This window comes from Tursiops truncatus, chromosome 2, assembly GCF_011762595.2.
Source record: "Tursiops truncatus isolate mTurTru1 chromosome 2, mTurTru1.mat.Y, whole genome shotgun sequence".
NCBI lineage: Eukaryota > Metazoa > Chordata > Mammalia > Artiodactyla > Delphinidae > Tursiops > Tursiops truncatus.
The window spans coordinates 167,057,582-167,082,144 of NC_047035.1; the positions used below are offsets into that span (position 1 = coordinate 167,057,582).

The following is a 24,563-nucleotide window of genomic DNA, read 5'->3' on the forward strand; positions in this document are numbered from 1 at the left end:
TGATGAGATCAGTGGCAAATTTAGCAACTGTAATGTCAAAATATTAAATAGTGAACTATGTCAACATTTGGAAGATCTGCATAACTTAGCAATCAAATATTTTCCAAATTACCAATGCTTGATGTTGCAAAATCATGTGTGAGTTTAAAGGTTCCTTCAAAGTGTGAGACAGAACACTGGATTTTAATGTAAGTGAGGGCAGTAGATCTGGGTTTCAGATCTACTTTGCAATTAACATTTAAGAAACTACCATTTGTCAAGTTTTAATGCAATATCTAAGAAAAATTTCCATAAAGAGTTTTAGTAGGTCATTAAATGTGCCTCCTTTTTGAAATTACATATATATAGGTGAGACTGGATTTTTCATATGCTTTAAACAAAACAACATATGACAACAGATTGAATGAAGAAGTAGGTATGAAAGCTATGATGTCTTCTATTAAGCCAGACATTGCAAAAATATAAAACACTGTCACTCTTCTCCCTAATTCTTTTTTGTTTTGAAAAATAATTATTTTTCATAAAAAGTATGTTCATGCATTTATCATCTTATTTTAAATGCATTAATATAATTTTTTAAATTTCTCAGAGTTAATTTCTAATTTTGTAAATATTGTTTGGTATAACCCTCATAAACTCAAGCTGGTCGTGGTCTTCAAGAATCCTTAAGGGTGGTAAGGGGATCTGAGATAAAAAAGCTTGAGGATTACTATTGTAGACAGGTGCAGAGGGTGTGTGTGTTGCACAGTAAACTCTCAATTAACTAGAGGAAGGTGTGAAGATTGTCTATTAACTGGCCTGTGTTTCCTTAGATCAAATTTAAGAGGAAAATGGAAATAATAAAACAAACCAATGTTGAATGTCGTCTCAATATAAAGTCAGCATAAATCGCTATGTATATGATTATATGTGATCAACTCTGATCCAATATAGGAAAGCAAAACTTTCCTTCCTACTTACAGGGGTCGTTATAAGAATAAACGATGACATAGAAAAAATGAAATATTAGATATACAATCTTTTGTTGCACATGAAAATGCAAATTTAAGTCAATATGATGTATGTTGAGACATTTCACAAATGTTGATCATCAGAAAAATTTCATTATGTAACTGATTAGCTCCTACTATTTGCCAGTACTGTATTAAACTCCACATATACACAGATGATGAAGACATATATTCATTATATTGCTCTTATTTATGAAAGATTTTCAACGATGGTTTAAGCAATATAAAGGTCTATATTCAGCCCTTAGTTACTTAAGCAATTTTATTTCTAAGTCTTTGGGTAACACTTCCTGCATCATAAGTTGATGAGTCCTCAGAGCCTCATTGAGCATCTTTACATTTCTAACCATCTGAAATTGTATATTTTGTGTCATAAAACAAATTATGTCCCCTCTGAAATCCCAGATTCTTTTGACATATTTCTTGGAGAGAAATAAATAGCTCCTACACAGGAAACTAACCAATGAAATAAACAGTACTAAGTGACCAACAACAGTAAAGCTAGAAAACTTCTTTGTTTGCACCTAGTCAATTTTGGCCCTGGACAGAGGGGTGCTTTTTGCTGTAGATTCATTCACAATGGTTCCCTGGCCCTAAAACACAGGGCCACGCGCTCCTTCTACCTCTGTTCTGCCAGGAAAGATTTTGCTTTGAATTGTGGAACTGAAATCTCATATTTAGCCCAAAGGAGAAGATATTCTTTTGCAGACTCTTGTTCCGTCTTTCCCTCTTTAAAGCTTAAAAGTCAGGTTTGGGGTTATGCTTTATTTTGTTTTTAGAAGGACACAACGTAGCGTTTTTTTTTCTTTTCATTTTTTAACATACACAAAGCAGAGGTCTGGCAAATGCAAACATGAGAAAGTGGAACTCCTGGGAGTGACAGGAGAGTTATAAAAGAGCTCTAATTTTGGAAATATAGTTTTTAACATCTTAAGTTTCAGAGGGTTTCAGAACATTCAGAGAATTGTTTGAATATTTGGACGATTGTCTATCAGTTCAACCCATGGCCCCCAAAGCAATCAAATGAGTCTGAGAATTGCAACTTCATTCACTGTGAGAAATCTGTGTCAGAAGGTATCAGAATATAACTCTTATTAGCTGTCTTTACTTTTATGAACACCTTCCAAAGAACGGAAACCTAATCTGCATTTATTAATTTATTTTAATTATGGGGTTTGATTGCAAATAAATACTTTGCAGACAGGAGAGAACTCTTACTAAGGACCTGCACAGAATCAATAGAGAAATGATTACAGCCTGGAGAACAAAAGCCACAGGGTTCCTGATGACTGTGTGAGTCTTGAACAGTTTCTTTTCTTTTTTTTTTTTTGAATTTTTGAATTTTATTTATTTTTTATATACAGCAGAGCTGTTCTTTCTGTGCCGACAGCTCATTAGCCAGATTAATTTTCCCCGTGATTACAACACCCACCAAAGGGCCAAAGCAGAGAGAAAATCCACCTTTGGTTGCTTTCAAATTAATCTGCAACACTTTGGGCCTCAGTAGGCACCCAAGGCACAGTCTCACCCACGTTATTTTTAGTTGAAGGCTATTCTTCTGTCACAGGCAGCAAGATTGAAAACTGTCCTGACTCTGAGCAAACCTGGTTATTTCAGAATACAGGCTCTCACAGCATTTCCCTCTAATGGCCCAGATTAGAAAAGAAAGGTTGTTTATACGTTTAAAAGGCCAAGGTCTCCTGAACCATCAAAGCAGTGGCTTGTGGTTTTAGAGCAACACAACTTCCTGCTGAGTGTAATGGGTGAGCATCTCCAGGCTGTGCTGGAGCTGGGCTGCCACTGGGCACTGATGCTAATTGGCCGTCTGCGAGGGCCACTCAAGCAGTGTACGGGCCTGAGCACTTTGTTTCGTTTGGAGTGAAACATACCCTAAGTAACAAAGGGCCCGTACACCTTCAATGCCTCCTACCTGGACATTTTTCTTTTCAGTGGATGGACTTATAGATCAAACGCCATCTTGTCACCTCCCATTTCTATAGTGGCAACTCTTTATAATATTTAAGGAAAAAAAAAAATAATTCTTTGAATTTCACTCTCTGGAAGGATTTGTAGGAGAGAGAATATGTCAAATGTGTTTTATTAATCAAATGTTTGCTTACAGAAAGAATGCATGCAGGCATGACCACCCCCTCCCCGAGCCTGGTGACCTTTCTGACATTATGGACAACTTGGGACTCACTGACGGTGGCTCCCAACCCACTCACCCCCTGTTTGTTTCTTCTATGTTTTGTGCACAATCAGGGAAGGTTACTTACCTGTGTGTGTGGTTATCGTTCCATAATGCATGCTCCGTTTATTTCCTTGAAATAAGCCCCCGTCCTTAATGAGCTCATAATTATTGGGTAAAACAGGAGTTCGCTTCTCACTGCATCTGCGTGCACAGCATCCCATGGCATCCGTGAGAGACTTTTGTCTGAAGAAAGGAGGTAAAGTCACAACAAAAAAAGGCGCCGTCATTTATGTGAGTCTTAATCAACCTGTAAATTGAAGGGGCTCTTTCTATATGAGGCAAGAATAGAACTGAAAAAGCTATGACTGGAAACTAAAGCTGGGCTAGAAATATAACCTCATTTGTGAGATAATTAACCAATAATGAGGCTGTAATATTAAAACTACTTGTAGTCGTTTACAGCACACTTAGCACTAACAACGGATTTTTTTCTAAGTATGACTAAGTCATTTTTTCTTTCTAGGCCTTTGTATGGAAGGGACAGAACGGTTTCTAAAGCACCTTTCTATTAAAATTTTTGTGATGGTTCTATGATGTATGCGGGGTCCAAAATATTCCTATAATGTTGGAGTTTTATTAAAGTCAAGATTTAATCATAAACGTGGGGACAATGCAACAAAATAATTTGAGTCAGTTTCTCTTCTCAAATGTTAAGATAAACCCAGGTAATTCTTTCCTTAGTACCAAATACAATTATCCCGTTTAAAAAGCTGTCGCCCTCTCATCTCTGCGTCCACATGTTTTAAGAGTTGAGACGCTCAAGCTAAAATTACCTTAAATTCATGCATTTAAAAAAAAATTTTTTTTTGCCACACCTTGAGGCTGGCAGGATCTTAGTTCCCTGACCAGGGATTGAACCCAGGCCCATGGCAGGGGAAGTGCCAAGTCCCACCTTAAATTCATGTATTTTTAAAATTAGTCATATAGTATATTTTAGGAAAAGGAAGAAGTATGTTATAAAATTTAGGAATTTTTGTTAGCGGGATGAACTCTATTACTGTTTACCAAAATGTTAGCATGATTATTATAAAAGGATATAATTTTCCATCATGTTCCAACCCAGCTTTCTATTTGGGAGTCTAAAAACCTGATGCATGCAATTCCCTCCAGGTGTGAGTAAGGCTGGGGTCTCCAGCACTGATGGCCGCCTTTGTCCTGTATGAGCTGCATTTTCAGCAAGCTTCTTTTCTGTCCTTTCTCTACCTTCTACCAATGAACAATCAGTTTTAAAGAAATGTACGTTTCCTAATGGAAAAAAATGGGGGCATATGTTAATAAGCTTTACATTTCTTAATTGGATTATATAAATATAATGTGTGTGTGTGTGTGTGTGTGTTGATTGGTTGGGACTAGGTAATAAATAAACAGAAGTAAATAGAGGTCAAGTAACTTCACTTGTGGCACATGGATACTTAGCAGTAGAGCATGGATTCAAACTCCAGGCTGGGTATTGGCCTATAACTTATTTAAGATCCTCTTGGACCCAATTTTTATTCAGATATCAAAAGAAAAGCAAGTACTTTGTTACCATAACATATGTATTACCTTGTAGCCTCATGTGTCTGTGCACAGTGTATCTCTAGGTAAGCCCACCAAAAATTATGAGATGGGACCTTGGTGAGGGAGCCACTTGGGAACACGCTTAACTCAACAGAGGTGATGTGTGTGCTGAGAAAAATAAATGGTGCGTTGTGTACTATGCATGGTCCCAAGTAGCCCCACCATCTTTATGTTTGTGTATCATCCTCTTCAATCACTGAATGTCATGATAAAATCCCAGCTCTGTAGGATGTTTGCCCAATAAATACGAGATGCCCTGCCACTTCCCACGTGTGCACGGTGCTCCAGTATTGGCCAACTCTCCCTGTGTAACCTTAGCTCTCTGATGCCCTGAATGTTTTTTAAATAGTTCTCTGCATCGATGTTTTCATTTCCATGCATTTGCACTGACACCAACCCCTGCTGTCTGACTTTAACCCCTACCTCCGCTGAATGTGCTCACAATAAGATCAGAAGCGCTCCCATTGCCTTCTTCGGCTAGATGGCTTTCAGCCTCCTGCACTCTTGACTTCTCTCCCCAGGCTCTCTCATGCGGACTTTGGTGACACAATTCTCCTTTGTTCAGCATTTACCCTTCTGGGTCCTCCTTCTTATTCTCCTCAATGCCTTCATATCTCAGTGCCGAAGAGAACAAAGGTTGATTTCTCAGTGAGGCTGTGTCGTCGTTGTGTTGTCTCATTCTCTTCTGGTAGCTGGGCAGCTGGGCCAGCCTCTCTGAAGTGTGCAGGTCGCAGTGGCAGAGGGAAAAGTGAGCCCAGAAAAGAACAGACCGGCCACTAGAACTTCTGCCACTTCATTGCTGTCACATTTCATTGGCCAAAGTGAGTCACGTGACTGAGCGTGACTCCCACGGGGCCGGGAAATACAATTCTCTTCCTGAGAATGGACGGAAAACAGATATCGGTGACGGATCCTACCACCTCCTTGCTCTCTTTTTGTCCCCTGGCTTATTGTTGCTGTTTCCTGCTGTGGATCTCCTCTTTTCTTAAGTGTAATGATCCTTATCGTAGAGTTTATCCTCAGCCAGGGATTGAAATCCTCCTGGAAGCTGATGAGTCCAAAACGTCTACCTCCAATTTTCATCTCTCCTCTGAATTTCACTTTGTCCAAGTGCACTTCCATCCAAGTTTTAGCGATCCAAGATGTAATCCTTAGAGCTGCATGGAAGAGTGAGAAAGTGAGATAAGGCTGAGCTAGGGGTGGGCAGGAGTGGGGTGGGATGATACCAAGGTTATACTGATAAAGCATTCATATGTTTGGCAGGTTTACTTTTTAACTGGAAGTTTTATGGTAATACTTTAATCTGTAAAATGGTGATGAGATAATTCCTACTTCATAGGAAGGTTCTGAGGATGGAGTTCATGGGTGATGTATGATGGCTGGCTTATATAATCATTTTTTTACCCTGGAGTTTTGGCACTGAGAGGGAGTCTGACCCTGTACTTCCACCGATGAGAAAAACGAGGTCACGAAAAATGCAAAGATTTGCACAAAGTTGACAGCTAGCTGGTGGGTGGACCGGCTGGCACTCAGCTTTTCCAACGCTCCACTCATCCGCATTTCTGGGATACCATATGGCCATTTTTTCTCTGAGCTATAAAAATTCAAGGGCAGAGATGCAGACCACTGTCATCAAGTCATAGCGTAGGTTTTCTTCTGATGGTACTCCGGTGGTAGAATTTGACATGTTTCATTATAAGTGCTACCCCACAGAGGAGTCATGTGCTGGAGAGTTTGCAGTCCATTGAGGGAAGCCAAGATCTTGTGGCAGGATTTGGTCTTTTGGTTTAATTTGGAAAGTTGCACAAAACTTTCTGGTCTCCCACAAATTAGAGTAGAGTTACTATAATTTAGTTCCTAAGTGTACTATGTAAAATCAAATTATATTACATTACTCTTGCTGTAGCTATCCTTAAAAACATTCTTATTTTTTTAAAACCAATGTCACTATATGGAAGAACTCAGAACTTGTCAAATGCAGCCAAAGTTTCTGTTTGTCATAAACACAGAAGAATGTCTTGAATGTAATAAGTTGCTGGGGAAGTCTGTTTTCGTCTGCTGTGACCAACTGTCCATTATACCCGTGTCCGTTATGGACGGCATATAATTTAAGGGCAGTGGTTTGTGAAGAATGAAGCAAATGCCAAAACTGGGAGAGAAACCGAGGTATTCTGTTAACCAAATACATCTTAAAATACTTTTAATTTTTCAAGAACCTACTAATCTCTGCATACTTGGCTTTGCAAAGTTACAAAATCAAAATACTTTATTCAACTAAAATATATACTTCATGGGGGAAAAAAGAAGACTTTTTTTCCCCATTGGAATACTTAGTTTAGGAATTCTGTGTTGAAAAGATTCCAGAGAAATGTATTGGGGTTTAAGATGGAAAATACAGATCTAATAAGTTAAGACTAATTGAAACTATGAGAATGTGGAAGGAAAATATATTGAAATGTTAATATTTACTTTCTTTTCATCCCCATAGAATTAAGAATAAAAGCTCTCTGTTTTGGGTTTTTTTTTTTTTCCCTTGGCTGTGTCACATGGCATGCAGGATCTTAGTTCCCCGACCAGGGATCGAACCCGTCCCCACTGCAGTGGAAGAACAGAGTCTTAACTACTGGACCGCCAGGGAAGTCCCCTTTGTTTTTCTATATTTTGATTTTTCCATTCCAAGAAATCTTTCAAGCTCTTTTCTTTGCCTCTTGTAGAACGTAAACAGGGATTTTTGGAGACAATCGCTCATCTTTCTGTGAAAGCATAGAAAGGTGATGTAGCGTGTGTGGGCACGGAAAAGAGGGATGGGAGGTGAAAACAGGAGCAAGAAGTGACATTTCTCAAGACAAGGATGAGGGCAGATGTCTGCAGGTCCCTACCATGTTGGAGACTGTTCCCCATGCTATTCCACATTCACAGTCAGGTCCTCAGAGGGACGGCTGGGTGAAGCATCTCAGAAGGGTGAGCCCAAGGCACAAGGACTGAGCCTCAGCAAGAATTCCAGTGGCCATTATCACCCAGGAGCAGCAGAAGTGCTGGCCCCACAGGCTTGGGCAAGGGACACAGTAGGAGTGATCAGTATGGCCCAGAGATCAGAGGGTCCCTTTTATATGTTTTGCGCTACTTTGCCCACCTGGATTAAAAAAAAAAAAAAAAACAACTGTGAAGGAGTTTTAAAAAACTGTGAAGGTAGACAGGGAACCCCAAAATGACAGGTTGAAATTCCTGCTAATCTAAGGGGGGCCTGGAATGAAATTCCCAGGGGAAAATCTGATTTAAAGAGAGATCATCTAGGGACTTCCCTGGTGGCCCAGTGGGTAAGACTCCACACTCCCAATGCAGGGGACCCGGGTTCGAATCCTGGTCAGGGAACTAGATCCCACATGCACAACTAAAAAAGCCTGCATCCCACATGCCGCAATGCAACGCAGATCCTGCATGCAGCAATTAAGATCCCACGTGCTGCAACTAAGACCGAGTGCAGCCAAATACATTAAAAAAAATAGAGATCATCTATAGAAGGAGACAGATATCTGCAAAAATGGATGACTCCAAAAATACACATACATAAAACATATGTTTTACCCAATTTAATTTATCTTCCAGTTTTGTTGAGTTTGAATAGTTACTGTTTTCCAGAAAATTAAGCAAAAAACTATAAAGTGTGTTAAAAGTTAATTCAGAATGTTGAAAATATAAGTATGTCTAGCTTTATTTTTGTTAATTTTTATCATATTTATTAAAGTATAAACTGCATATCATGAAATTCACCTTGTTAAGTGTAGAGTTTAAGTTTTAATGAAGAATACAGCTACGCCACCACCACGGTCAAGGTCTATAACATTGTCATCAGCCCCAAATGCCTTCCTGCCCTTTTTGTAGACAATCCCTCTGCCTAATCCTAGCCCTAGGGAACCACCGATCTGCTCCCCATTACTACGGTTTTCCCTTTTCTAAAATTTGCCGTAGATAGTCATTTATGTGTCTTCTCTTACTTAGCATAATGCTTTCGAGATTCATCTACCAGCAGGTCGATAAAGAACCATGAAGGGTTTGAATGTCCGCACTGCTTGCATGCTCACAGGTGAGACAGTGGCACAGGTTCTGACAGAAGACACTAGACACTAGGGTCATGGATGAAGGACTTCCTCGGGACACAGCAGGAAGCACAATCTTCGTCATGCTCTCCTTTCCCTCCCAGTGCACTGGGTGCGTGTCACAGGGGACGAAGCCCGAGCTTATGACTCTGCCAGTGACCCTGCTAGCAAACCTGCCTAGCTTCACCCTGGAGGAAGACATGACGCTGATCACGGTAGTCAGGAAACAGAGCGCTACAGTACAGACTCTGTCCTCCATCTCTGTCTTCCCAGGCTGCTCTTCATACAGCAGCCTTTAAATGGCCGTCACAAGAAGTATAGAAACCCCATGGAGAGTTGTCTTCTAATAAGGCCATTCCTCTTATGGCTACATAGTATTCCACTGTATGGACATACCACAGTATATGTCTCCTAACTTCTGGCAGTGTCAGCTTCACTGAACTGTGTCTGTCTCCTGAACTCAGCAAGACATCCCAGCTCTGTCTGGGTTCTCCTCTCTGCCTGGCAACCTGAAAGCTTGGAAGTAAGCTTGTTCCCTTCCTCTTTCCTCCTGTGCTGCACGATACTTCACGTCTGACCAGAGCTTTTCCATATACAGCTGAACTTCCTTATTCACCAAGTCCATCCTGCTAAGTCAATTACTTGCAAAACACATCTGTAGCCACAACATCGGTAGGAGCAGTGCTTTCCCATCGTTTGTAGCCACGCTTTCCCAGCTGAGGCCCAGTGAGTGGACACTCTGTCTCCTTTTAATCCTCATACCATAAACAAGTGTTCTTTTGCCAGTCTATTTAGTGTCCTGTTTTTTGCCTTTTGTGGACTTTTTTTTTTGGTTGGCTGGCAATGATTTCACTGTTTAGAATGGCTCTCAAGCATAGTGCTGAAACCTTATCCAGTGGTCCTAAAAACAGGAAGGCTGTGATGTGTCTTAAGGAGAAAATATGTGTATTAGATAAGCTTCATTCAGGCATGGGTTGTACTGCTTTGGTCATGAGTTCAAGGTTAATGAATCAACAATATACGTGAAATAAAGTACCTTGAAAAAGAAACACACATAAAACAAGGTTCCCTGTTGATGGGTTGATGAAAATGTTGCTACCAGAGTCTCTGGTTTTATTCCTTCTTCATTATCTGACATACGACAATATTTTCCATGACCTAAAAGAATACGCATAAATACATATGCGTTAGGAAAATTTATGTCTAAAGAGCAAATGTGCGTTTAAAATTCCTAGCCAAAAATAAAATAAAATAAAATTCCTAGCCAGGACTTCCCCGGCGGTCCAGTGGTTAGGACTCCACGCTTCCACTGCAGAGGGCACGGGCTCGATCCCTGGTCAGGGAACTGAGATCCCACATGCCACACAGCATGGCCAAAAAAAAAAAAAAGAAAGAGAAGAAAAAAATTTCTAGCCAGACCTCTCCTTCCCTTCCCCCACAACAACACTAAGTAACTTGTGTAAATACGTGCCATCTCTGTTTCTCCTTTCCAAATGTATTGCTATACTAGACATGTTGTTATATTTCTAATTTCTTGACACATCAGTGATTAGGCTCTAAGCTAGACACTTCCCACATCTATAATCAAAGCGCAAAAATGGTCGCAGTCTCCAGACATCCCTACGCTAATGATTGTCTCTATTTAGGTCTGTCTGTGTAACTAGATGTTTATCTACTTTGTATTCTTGAAAACTGGGTCTTGTCTTTACCAAACATTAGCTTTCCCCTAACATGTAGCAACTAGTCCACTGTTCTAAAGAGTGGTATCTGTATGCCACAGCTTGCTCACACACATGTACAGTGCCACAATCCTGGAAGGCCTGTAAGACTGGTGTGTGTGAGTGTGTGTGTGTGTGTGTGTGTGTAAATCAGGGATGACCTTATGTGCATATAAATTACAGGTACAAAAGTGACTATCTGGATCTTGGGAGAAGATCCCCTTCCAGACAGTCTGAAACCCTCTATTAAATCATTAATTCCTTCGAGTTAATAAGTCTGCTATTTTTATCTTATTTTTAAATTTTTTGGCCATGCCACGGGGCTTGTGGGATCTTAGTTCCCTGATCAGGGATCGAACCCTGGGCCCTCGGCAGTGAAAGCCCAGAGTCCTAACCACTGGACCGCCAGGAAATTCCCAATAAGTAAGCTATTTTTAAAGATCGAGTAACTGTGTATTATGTCCAAACCTTGCAACTTAGCTGTATGATAAAGTACTGTGGGAATCACATATTCTGATTTTCAAGGAGAGCTCTGTGTTCAACTAGTCTGTCTTTTTCATAAACTCCCCACTAGATGTTTTATTCCAGTGTTCGTTTCAGAGAATAAGGTGCCCTAAAACCAGTGTAAAGACCCCAACGAGTTTCCACAGCCATTTCCCTCCAAGTAGAAAATGCAACTAGACAGCAGAGGAGACAGAAGTGGGAAAGTCAAGGTGAGCAACAAGAGTGGATCATTGTGAGGAGGAGGTGGCACATGAGGATGCAGGTTAGAAACGAAGTGGATACGGGGCGAGGCGGGGCCGGAAGGTAAATTGGCAAGTTTGAATGGCATGTAGAAAGTCCACGCTTACATTGCTAGAGCCCAGCCAATAGAGAGCTGTCAAAACACACCCACACATGTCTGCCTCTCACACACGTGATAATGGAAATTCATTCTACAATGCAATGCTTGGAATCAATTTCCAGGGGTTCCTGAAATCTGTTGTTACAAACTTGCTTAGCATTTTGTTGGCCTTATGCCATGTGGGGTGAAGCATGTGTCCACAGGCTTGCATATCCCTGACCAGAAGTATGCGGAGAGGATGTGATTCCTCTGGTCCCGCCTCCTCTCCCTGTGGTTACACGGATGACTGCAGAAGGCAGCCAGGGTCCTCTGTGCAGCTTTCTTCAGGCACCCGAGCACAAAAGACATGACAATAATTCAGGTACCACGGCTTCCCTGGTGGCGCAGTGGTTGAGAGTCCACCTGCCGATGCAGGGGACACGGGTTCGTGTCCCGGTCTGGGAAGATCCCACATGCTGCGGAGCGGCTGGGCCCGTGAGCCATGGCCGCTGGGCCTGCGCGTCTGGAGCCTGTGCTCCGCAACGGGAGAGGCCACAGCAGTGAGAGGCCCGCGTACCGCAACAATAATAATAATAATAATAACAATAATTCAGGTACCAAAGACTACATACTATATGCAGTTATATGAAGTTCTAGAAAAGTAAAACTTAAAGTGATGATAGCAGATCAGCCGTTGCTAGGGGTTCGGGGATTGGGGATGGGGACTGACTACAATCTTCTAAATCATATTTTTGGTAGTGGTTGCACTACTAAAGACGTATGTCAAAATTCATCATGTGGTCTTAAAATTGGTGAATTTTACTGTAAATAAATTATACTTCTACTGGTCAAAAAAAAAAAAAAAAAAAAAAAGACATGACCATAATTATGTGGCACTCTTTAAATATCCTGAATTTAAATGTCCTGAACAAGCATCTCTGGTTCCTGGTTGAGGGATGTCCTGGAACCAGGCCTCTCACTCATTTGTCCTCACACTCTCTGGACCCTGAGAGCTGAGCTGCATAACTGGGGACGGCAGTGACAGCTGCAAGAGTTAACCTGTTGGGCCTATAGGCAATACATTGGAAAGAGAATCAGATTTCTATTTAGAAAAAAATTGTATGGAGGCCCAATGTTTCACCTGATTAAAGGCATGGGATTGGAGAAGTCCATGTCTATTCCCGGCCAACGGTTAGTACCTTTTGAATGAGTCCATCTCCTCCCATTCTCACTGTTCCCACTTCCCAGCCATAGTAACCTTTTCCCCAGACTAACATGGCAGCCTCTTCATAACTTCCTGATTCTCCAGGCCGAGGTCAGAACGGCTTCCCCAGCATTTGTTCAGGGTGGTCTCCTTCCCTCTCTGATCAAGTCCAGCCAATCATGATCCGATTCCTGCCTTATATCTAGACTCTGCCTCCTGATCATTATGCCCCAGTTAAACTGATCTTTTGGTTCCAGGTCGGAATGGCCCTGAAATCTAGGACTATATTTTAAAATACCCACTGGATATTTCCCCCTGGAATTCTCACAGGCATCTTTTTGTTGTTGCTTTAAATTGTGGTAAATATATTTAGCATGCGCTTCCTTCTCTTAAAGTCTTAAATACCTGAGGCATCTTAAATTTACGTAGTCCGAAGCTCAGGTCTTTATTTTCCCACCAGAGCCGCTCTATTTCTATCTGCATTATTCATTTATGCCGCGAGTCTCTAAAGCTGGAAACTTCAAATCTAGTTTTGATAAACTCATCTTCACCCAATCAACCATCAAATTCCCTCAATTCTACCCATAAGAGTCTTGAATCCATTTTTTCTTCACATGCTTTTAAATTTTCCTATTTTGCATGTGTCTCCCTGGTCACCTTAAGGTTTTTGTTTTTGTTTTTGTTTCTGCGGTACGCGGGCCTCTCACTGTTGTGGCCTCTCGCGCTGTGGAGCACAGGCTCCGGACGCGCAGGCTCAGCGGCCATGGCTCACGGGCGCAGCCACTCCACGGCACGTGGGATCCTCCCGGACCGGGGCACGAACCCGTGTCCCCTGCATCGGCAGGTGGACTCTAAACCACTGCGCCACCAGGGAAGCCCCTGTAAGCTCTTTTAAGGCAGGACCACCGGGCGCTCAGATCCACCCCTCATACTGGAGTAAACTTGATCAACAGTCGTAGGGAGGCTCCACAGAAACATCAAGGGAGGACTTGGCAGCACTCACGCTTTCTAGGTGATTCATCAGTTACAAATTTTTCTCTTTTATGGGACATGAACCATACAAGGGGAGCCCTTCTGACTCGACCTTGTTCCTACCACAAAGTAGGCAGTCTATTAGTGTTTTGTATGATAAAGGAATTTGGAATCTCCTAATCACAGATTATGAGGTTTATTCTTTATTAAACACATAAGAATTTTTTCTTATTTATGAAGCAATAAGCTCTGAGATTCCATCATCAATAAAACCCCAAAATCAAATTTTAAAACAACTACTGGGGATTTCCCTGGCAGTCCAGTGGTTAAGACTCTGCACTTCCACTGCAGGGGGCATGGGTTCAATCCCTGGTGGGGGAACTAAGATCCTGCATGCCACATGGCACGGCCAAAAAATTAAAAAAAAAACCCAAAACCCAATACTACCATTACTATAAAGAAACACCTATGATATTGTCAACTAAAAACTTGTACAAAATAACATCCATATTATAATCATATCTTGTAAAATTGAAGGCATATTCCTGGGTATGTAGAGAGAGCTATTTGGGTGACTGATCTTGAAGTATTGGCAGTGGTTATCTCTGTTGTATAATTTTATTTTATAGCTTTTGGGAAGGGATACTTCTTTTTTAATACAGGAGGTTTTTATTAGTTATCTATTTTATACATATTAGTGTATATATGTCAATCCCAATCTCCCAATTCATCCCACCACCACCATCCCCGTTTTCCCCGTTTTCCCCCTTTGGTGTCCATACGTTTGTTCTCTACATCTGTGTCTCTATTTCTGCCTTGCAAACTGGTTCATCTGTACCATTTTTCTAGATTCCACATTTATGCATTAATATATGATATTTGTTTTTCTCTTTCTGACTTACTTCATTCTGTATGACAGACCCTAGGTCCATCCATGTCCCTACAAATAACCCAATTCTTTTTTATGGCTGAGTAGTATTCCATTGTATATATGTATCACATCTTCTTTATCCAATCATCTGTTGATGAGCATTTAGGTTGCTTCCATGACCTGGCTATTGTAAATAGTGCTGCAGTGAACATTGGGGTGCACGTGTCTTTTGGAATTATGGTTTTCTCTGGGTATATGCCCAGGGAGGGGATACATTTCTTTATTTAAAAAATTTCTTATAACAAGTACATATTGTTTTTCTGCAACTAATAATGCTTTAAAAATACATATTGTATCCCTCTAATCAGTAACGTACTTGCCAAACTCCTGAAAGATCTCTTCTTTTGCCCATTACTCTTTATAATGTAAAAGAGGCAAACTTGATGATGGTCCAATATTTTAAGCAGTGTCCTTTCATCAGGAGTGTGAATGGATGGTCGTTTAACAGTTAGCAGAGTAAAGGATGAAGCTGGAAATTGAGTGTTTCATGTGAGGAGCAGGAAAGATAGGTGTGTCTGTGTTTGCCTTCCGATGGGATGGGTGCATTTGTAATGCATAAAAGAGTGAGAATGAAAGAAAGTAAAAGTGTTGACAAGTGTTTTTCCTTTTCTGAAATTCCAATGATAGTGACACCCTTGTCTGAGCAAATAACACTTGTATTAAAAACAGAAAAGAGGGCTTCCCTGGTGGCTCAGTGGTTAAGGATCCACCTGCCAATGCAGGGGACACAGGTTCAAGCCCTGGTCTGGGAAGATCCCACATGCCGCAGAGCAACTAAGCCCGTGCACCATAACTACTGAAGCCCGCATGCCTATAGCCCGTGCTCCAAAACAAGAGAAGCCACCGCAGTGAGAAGCCCGTGCTCCGCAACAAGAGAAGCCACCGCAGTGAGAAGCCCGTGCACCACAACGAAGAGTAGCCCCTGCTCACCACAACTAGAGAAAGCCCACGTGCAGCAACGAAGACCCAATGCAGCCAAAAATAAAAATTAATTAATTAATTTAATTTAAAAAAAAAAACCAAAACAGAAAACGGAACTGAAGAATAGACCAAATTTGTTTGGCTAAGATAAATCAGCTTACAGGATCGGGTGGAGATCTGTCAATATCATGGAGCTTCTTATTCCTTCTCTCTCTACACTTTTAGAAAAATTAGTTTAATGAAAAGGACATAAAATATTGCGCTACAGGGCCAGGTAAATCTGAAAACACACACACACACACACACACACACACACACACACACACACACACACACCCCGTTATAATGAAGTTTTTTTTTAAACACAGACTATTATCTCTAGTAAGAATAAAGTTTGTGCTTTAAAGATCATGTCCTGTATATCAATATAAATATATTCAGAGCAAGTTGTAAACTGCTTTGAGTTTTCTGGCAATAACAGAGGATACTGTTCACCAGAAATAATACCCATTAAGTTAATAACCAAGGGTCAACCATTTGGTTAAGAAATGGGCCCCAGCTGTGAGAGATGGTGGTCTTATAACAGTAATACTTTATATCTTCTCCTCTTCCCTAGTTATTCCTCTCTACATACAGATTATTTAATTTCTCATGGTTATTAGATTTCATTTTTAATAGTCTTGAATGAATAGCATGATGTAAAAAAATAATAATTTGTGCTCTTTCATGAAAAAAAATATCTTGCCTAGTTAACTTTATAATTTGTGGTACCATGGTGATTTAAAAGTGTGATGTTAAAATCCCCCTACTCGTAGATTACTGTTTTTGTTGAATTTGGTGGGAGACCAGGACATTGGAGAGGATTTCCTATGACCTCATATAGTCCTTTTCTGTGTGAGAACCCCAAGCAAGAAATACTTATGCTTAGTAACAAGAATAGTTACAAATTCTGCTTACAAATTAGATAAAAATTCTCCTATTGACTTTGAACTGTATAACAAACAGCATTCCCCTTTTCTTTGGTTCTCTCAAGGTTACAGCCAGATATTCAGCCCATCCACGGTGCTGGTAAATGTTTCACAACTGGATTTCTGGGGAAAAGTTCTGATTTGTGGTATTTGCCAATTTTTCAGGTGTAAATTCTTCCACCAAAACTGATTTTGAGCTACCACGATATTGTCATAACAGGTGGAGCTGGGAAGGAAAGTGCACAGTTGGATTTGTGTAAAGAGATATGAACCAGCTTCAGTGCATTGCCAAACCCACCCACCAGAGTGATGCCCTAATCATATGTGTTTCTTGTATTTTCCTGGCCTCACTTTTTCTACCCTTGTTTTTTTATTTGTTTGATTTTTGTTCACCATATTTTTATCACATCTAACTTTGGATGGTTTATATATGTTTAAACCACCTGAAATTCTTTCTCAAATATAATACAATAAAACAAACACCAAAAGACATTAACTAATTAGCAGGAAGATTCAGTAATACACAACTTTTGTGATACTGGTCCAAATCTAAATTTCACTTTGGTTTGTTAGCAATAACCACTGGAAGCAGTAGCAATAACTATTAATTCCCATGAAGGATTCTCTAGTCCTTTTCTTCAGCTCCTTCTTCAAAAAAGAATATGAACCTGGTTCATAGCCTACTATGTGCATTAACTTATTTCTCGAGAGAAGCAAGAGAAGACACTACTGTCTTCATTTTGTGGATGAACATACTTCAAAACTCTAAAGACTTTACCTAGAATCATAGAACTTTTAAGTAGCAGAAGCTCCAACCCTGCTTTTGGGTCATCAAGACCCCAAAGAACAAATCACAATGCCTAGCACTTTCTCCTAGGAGATTGGGGTGCCCTAGATGCTTTTTTGGGTTGGTTATTTTTCACAGGAAGTGAAAACTTGTACTGCTGTTAAGTTTTAAGCATTGCTAGGACCAGGAGTCCTGAAGATAATAATGATGTTTTTCAATTACAATCTATATTGTTGCTTTTAAATGATAAAATAGTTAATCAGAGGAGAATCATAGAGCTAAGCGTCCTATTGCAGGATGATTTTGCAAGGAAATGACTGCCAACATATTTGATAACTGCCTAGTGAGAAAGTGGAGCTGATTAGTATCTTCCAAAGGGCTGATCAATTCTGCATAACTCATGTAAGCTGTGGAATCTGTAGATGTAATGAGTGAATTAGAGTAGACGAGCATTCAGATATAACATCTTGAGTTAGTCACATCTTAGGGTTCTCTATGGGGGGCTGAGAAGCATTACGTGCAGGTAGTGAGTGGTCTGCTCACCTTTTTCCAGGCCACTACAGCTTAATGGCCCCCAAACTACTCTGACGTGGGTTGCTGAACTGCATTTTCAAGTGTGTTTACAGCTCCAGTATTGATTGCTCGATTCCATCCAACTACCCCTTGCAATAAACAACCCTGGCACTGTTGGAAAGCAGTGATACATTATTTAACAGTAGCTAATCAATATAAAACAAGCCTCCCTTTTGTTACAGCCGTATTATTGATAGACTGCTTCTCCGTTTTAATTTTTTATTATTTTGCATTGATTTCTGAAACTCCATTCTGTAGCTTACTTTTTTTCCATCAGGAACTGTGAGCTGAGTCCTACCTGACTAGAAATCTAACATCCTTTTTGAATCACAAATTACCCAACTTAATGAAGAAACAATTAGCTGAGAGTTTTTAAAAATCATTCAACTTTGCTCTAATCAATTTTAATGAGTGTGACACATTAAATGCAGGATTTGGGGGAGGATACATATAGAAAAATCTGAAAAGACAGATTTTTGCTGCTGTGTGTGTTCCGGGGAAAAAGGTCTCCAATTTTCCCATTTAGCCTGGGTGAACGTGTGGGAAACTCAGGCGTGGAAGTACCATTCATACCAGTGCGAATCTGACCTCTAAGTTGTGTTCTGTCAATGGAAGAATAGGGTTCTTTGGGTTTTTTCTTTTCTTTCTTACTTCATTCCTTTTTTTCTTTTCTTTTTAAATCTTAGCTGAGTTGTCTAGAATAAAACATTCATGGCAGCTGCATTGGGCACTGCTGCACCTGAGCACTAGCTGTAATCAGCTAAACGTAGACTAAGATCTTACTGTCTATCTACATAAACAGAGTGAGTGAGGCGGTGAGGTGCAAGGGAACACAGGTACGTGTGGACTGGGCAGCTGGGTAAAGTGGGTTGAAAGCAAACGGAGAGATGCTGGCTGGTCCACTCACCAACTTTGGTGTTTTCAGTTATCCTTTCTAGCCTATTATAAAATAATAACAACAAAATATGTCACAAATGAACCTACCAACAAAACAGAAACAGACTCATAGATATAGACACAGACTTGTGGTTGCCAAGGGCTGGGGAGGGGAGGGAGAGGGATGGACTGAGAGTTTGGGGTTGGTAGATGCAAACTAGTATATTTAGAATGGATAAACAACAAGGTCCTATTGTATAGCACAGGGAAATATATCCAATCTCCTGGGATAAACCATAATGGAAAAGAATATGAAAAAAGAAAGTATATATGTATACAACTGAGTCACTTTGCTGTACACTAGAAATTAACACAACATTATAAATCAACTCTACTTCAATAAAAAATTTTTTAATAAAATAAAAAAATAAAGTTGGGTTCCTAGACAATTTATAAAAGTTGAAGATTTATTTGCTAAAGATATTTCTTTTTGGTTAGCTATACCCATCAATAGGTGTTAGTTCTTTAATACATGTTTTCTGATTACCAAAGAAATTCCAATTCTTTGCAAAACTTTTTGAAAACACATGAACAGAAAGAAAATACTAATTGCCCCTACTCCTACTTAACAGATAAGGACAAAGTTGTTAAAATTTTATTATGCGGGGGGCTTCCCTGGTGGCGCAGTGGTTGAGAGTCCACCTGCCGGTGCAGGGGACACGGGTTCGTGCCCCGGTCCGGGAGGATCCCACGTGCCGCGGAGCGGCTGGGCCCGTGGGCCATGGCCGCTGGGCCTGCGCATCCGGAGCCTGTGCTCTGCAACGGGAGAGGCCATAACAGTGAGAGGCCCGCGTACCGCAACAACAACAACAAAAAATTTATTATGCGTAGCCTGCCATTCATTCACTCTGTCTCTTTTGTCTCCCCATATAGAACTAATCCACGTGACTTGGATTGAAAATGATGCTGAATATCACGTCCAATCCCTACAGAATGTTGTGTAAGGTAACAGAGACCAGGCTATGAATTATTTTAGTGGTGTTTTCTTTTCGTTGCCATTTTTTTAAGAGACACTGTAGTGTGTCGTAAGACACTGATATTCAATTGTATGTTTGCTGTGTTCAATCACAGTTCATTTGCTAAGGGACAAGTGTTGTCGATATTTATTCACCAGTATAGGGTCACGAATTCCAAAGCCAAGTTATTAAATACAAAGAATAAAAATAAGCCAGAAATGGAAATGTGAGCTCTGGATAATTGGAAGCAGGAAGCCAGGAGATCAGAAGCAGGTGGGCTTAGGAACCAGGACAGTTGAAACTCACAAATCAAAATAAGCTATGAAAAGAGAAATCAAAGGTCCCTCAGAAAGGAAAAAGAGTCTAGGTGTAGGTTTCCAGTTGGCCCTATGTTTTCTCCATCCCAATCTTCATTCAGCAATAGTCACCACGCACTGAGCACCAACCATACGCCCAGCATCAGAGCTGGCTTCTAGAAAATGAGGCCACATTTATGTGCAGCCCCTAGAAAGTACACAGTGCTTTAGGATTTGACTTTTAAATCTCACGTTGACTCAACTGTGTGCTTTCACCCTTTTTTGTTGTTGTTGTTTCTTTTAACTTTTTATTTTATATTGGCATATAGTTGATAACCAATATCCTGTTAGTTTCAGGTGTACAGCAAAGTGATTCAGTTATACATATACACGTATCTATTCTTTTTCAAAATCTTTTCCCAATTAGGTTGTTACATAATATTAAGCAGAGTCATGGAAATAAAAATAAATAAGTAAACAAATGGGACCTAATTAAACTCAAAAGCTTTTCCACAGCAAAGGAAACCATAAACAAAATGAAAAGACAACCACAGAATGGGAGAAAATATCTGCTAATGATGTGACTGACAAGGGATTAGTCTCCAAAATTTACAAACAGCTCATGCGGTTTAATATCATCAAAGCATTCACTCGTTTTTAATTCTTAGTTTTCTTTAAGAAATGAACAACGTCCTCTATACCTATGTTTGTGACTATCTCAATGTAAGCTGTCTTACATCCTATGGGAATGAAGCCCAATAAAGCAAACGCAAGGTAGATCTGCTCTAGAAACTGAGGAGATGCTTTCCATTCACAAAGCAAGGCAAGTCTCATGGAAGAAAACCTCTAGTAAGTGCTACATGATGCGGGTGAAGTGATGGAGTTATAAACCTCACAATGTGTCCTGTGGGCCTAGCCTTGTTGGGTCACCCAAAGATGCCTAATCGTAATCACTGCCACCTAGCCGTCTGTGGGCAGAATTTGGTCATTTGTTTTTCATTTACGGAAGGGGCTTTAACAAATTTACTGACTTAAAGAATTTCAACAGTATTTGTAATTTTTAATTGAGAGAATTAACGCAAAAATTGGAAATGTGAGCAATTAGAAAGGCAGTGCTTCTATGTAGAGAACCATCAAATTAACCATCAGGGCTTAATACCAGGTGTGAATGACCTGGATAGGATCCTTTAACTTAGAACTTTAAAAAGAGGAAATAAATTAGGTTAGATGAACCCAAACTCTTATAGATGAAACTATTTCTCTTAGATACAAGTGTAATTCATTATTATAAGTATGAGATAAATGTGGTTTTGTTTAATATCTTCTCACTAGGCAATGGGAAAACTTCTTAACCGCATGTGTCTAGAAGTAAATTTCAACACAGCTCAGTTCTCTTGTGAGTTGTCCTTTCCTTGAGATTCTTGTATTTTCCTGCTGATTGGCAGCAGTAACTTCTTCATTAAAATTATTTTCTTTTTTGTTTGTTTGTTTGTTTAAATTATGTAAGGGATAACACACCTAAGGTAAAGTACACAAATTTTAAATGTACATCTCAATATATTTTTACCCCTGTGGAACACCTGTAAACACCCTTGTAATTGCCATCCAGATCAATACATAAACATCGCCAGCATCGCAGAAGGCTTCCTTTGTACTGAGTCCTAGCCCCATGAAATAGTTTTGCTTCTTGTTAAAATTTATATCAATGGACTCATAAAATAGGCAGTTTTAATTTGTCTGAATACTTTCACTCATATGATTTCTGTGAGATCCATCCTTGGGTGTGACTGTTGTTCATTCTTTCTTGCTCCTGTATAGTAATTCTATACATGAATATACTGTAAATTGTTCATCCATTCTGCTATAGATAAATAATTTGAGTGGGATCAAGTTTTCAGCTATTATGAATGTCTTGTCAGGTTTGATTTTGTTTTATCTTCACTCATTCTGTTGGGTGTGCCGTGTATCTCACTTTGGTATTGTATTTTTATTTTTTAATTAATTAATTAATTTTTATCTACTTTTTATTGAAGTAGAGTCAATTTGCAATGTCATGTTAGCTTCACGTCATGTTAGGTGTACAGCACAGTGATTCAATTATACATATATATATTCTTTTTCAGATTCTTTTCCCTTATAGGTTGCTACAAAATATTGAGTAGAGTTCCCTGTGCCATACAGTTGGTCCTTGTTGTTTATCTATTTTATATACAGTAGTGTGTGTATATGTTAATCCCAAACTCCTAACTTATCCCTCCCCTGCCCCCTTTCCCCTTTGGTAACCATAAGTCTGTTTTCTACGTCTGTGGGTCTGTTTCTGTTTTGCAAGTAACTTCTCCTTTTCGGATGACTGGTGGTGTTGAGAATCTATCTTCGTGCCCGCTCTCCTCTTCCATGAAGTGCCTGCTTAACTCCTTTTCCCATTTTCCCACTGGGTCTTCTGGCTCCGTGATTTGTAAAAGCTCAGTATTCAACTGTTGCAGAGCTAGAATTTGATGTTTCATCCTACATTTTCTCTCCTCTTGGCACTGCTGCTATGTCTGCTGCTGTTGCATTTTTTCCTCAGGTCTGTGTTTCTCTTGCTCTTTCCCATATTTCCCTCCTGCTTGATTTGTCACTACTCTCTGGGTCATGTGACTTTTGTGGCCACTTGCCAAACTTCCCAGTCTTCCAAGGAACTCTACTACAAGACTGCAGAGCCCAGGGCTGGTGAGTCCTCTCACGTTCCAAGGGTTAGCTTCTCATTCGGGGTTCCCTTAGTAGCATCACTGGTTTCACTGCTGATCACATATTTTTTTAATTGACTGACCCCATTGGTTACAATGGTCCATGTCACCAACTGACTGATGGACGAACATAGCCCTTAGATTTTCCCAGAATTCCGGGTCTCAATGTTCTGAGCCTCTGCCCTCTATTGACTGAGCAGTCTAATTGTGGACAGTAAGAAATAGCTTCTAGAAGAGCCCAACAGAAAGGCTAGTCACAGATAAACACATAGCTTTTTATTAACTTCTTTTTCATCTCTCTTCCTTCAAGCCCCCTCTTGTTATAAGTCACTCACAGATTTTCGATGATAGATATCAGAGCTTCTTCCAATAGGAGAGATTGATGACTTTTAAACTCCTTCATATTCCCACTTTCCCTCACTCAGCAGAATTTACAAAAAATATAAAACAAATGGAAGCCATGGTTTCCAAGGATAAATTCTATTTGTGACACTAAACTTAGAACAAAATGATTCCTCTTCAGCAGAGAAGGCTATAAACACAGATAAGCAGGTAAACCGACACAAGAACGCTGGACCCACGGTGGCTTAGACATTGACAGGCCCCAGGAAGGACAAAAATACCCATCAAATGCCAATCCTGACAGCAAGTTGCCTGTCAATATGCAAAGAAAAATCATTATCTTCATCAAAACATACTTGTATTGAAAAACTCAAAAAATAAAACCCAAACAACATACTTTTATTAATGAAGATACTGAGATCTCAGTGAGAGTAAATTGCTCAAAGTCAGTTAGAAATTGGTGGGGCAGGAATTTGATGCAGAACTCCTGTAAACACCCTTGTAATTGCCATCCAGATCAATATATAAACATCCCCAGCATCCCAGAAGGCTTCCTTTGTACTGAGTCCTAGCCCCATGAAATAGTTTTTGTAAGCATCTCCAGAAGGATGCTCTTTCTACACCTCAGGAAGCAAGCTACTCTCTATTCCTCCTTACTTTTGTTCTTACATCTCTCAGAGCATTTAAAGCACTTACTATGATCGACTTTTCATATGTTTGTGGCCTTAGACTGTGAACAGACACCAGAGATGGGTCTTATGGTTCCTTTTATCAGAGACAAGATCCTTAAGAAAGTTTGTTGACTGAAAAAGTGATTATGACATGTATAAACCCCGAAGGACATGCCTTGGGTTCTAATAAATTTCTGCACCCCTACAAAGGTGGAAAAGTTTCTTCTGAACAGGCAGAATCAGACAAGATAGCTAAAGAGCTTCTAGTCCTGTTCATACACTAGGCCCTCCCGTAAGGCTTATCTGCATGAAATCGTAACAAAACACTTAGGAGTAATTACTATTATTTTTCTCATTTCAAAGATGTAGATGTGAAAGAGATCCAGATATGTCTGACTCCAGAAAAAGCACCAACCCTTAACCATCATGGCTGCACTGAGGAGGTTTTAAGGCAAGATTCGAATTGAAATATAGTCCTAACGGGTCATTAGAGTCTGCATAAACTGAATTGGGGAAAGCGGATTCTGGTACAGCTAACGGCAAAGTAGGAAAGCAGGTGCACCAGAAGCACGGGTTTAATTCATCTTGGAAGGACAGAGGATGCCTGTTGAGAGAGGTGGGAGAACGTGACTGTAACGCACATGCTCTACCGTCTGACCGCAGATTTGCCTCTCTGCTCTGCCAATTGCTGTTTAACTCTCTGCAGGTGACTTGACCTCTCTGTGTTCTGTTTGTCAACCTCATGGGTTTTTTATGCGGATTAATATGTATGTATATAGAAGGGCTGTATCTGGTATATGGTTAGTACTCCGTGAGCCTGG

General features: G+C 40.1%; 1 protein-coding gene across 1 annotated transcript in view; it reads right to left on the minus strand.

Annotated features, from left to right (window-relative positions):
* The window catches only part of LOC141277811 (uncharacterized), a 63,741-nt gene that overhangs the window by 16,311 nt on the left and 22,867 nt on the right, over window positions 1-24,563 (minus strand). Inside the window, exon 3 of the mRNA XM_073799914.1 lies at window positions 3,287-3,444. Coding sequence (XP_073656015.1) covers window positions 3,287-3,444 — 158 coding nt within the window. The remainder of the gene's footprint in view (window positions 1-3,286; window positions 3,445-24,563) is intronic.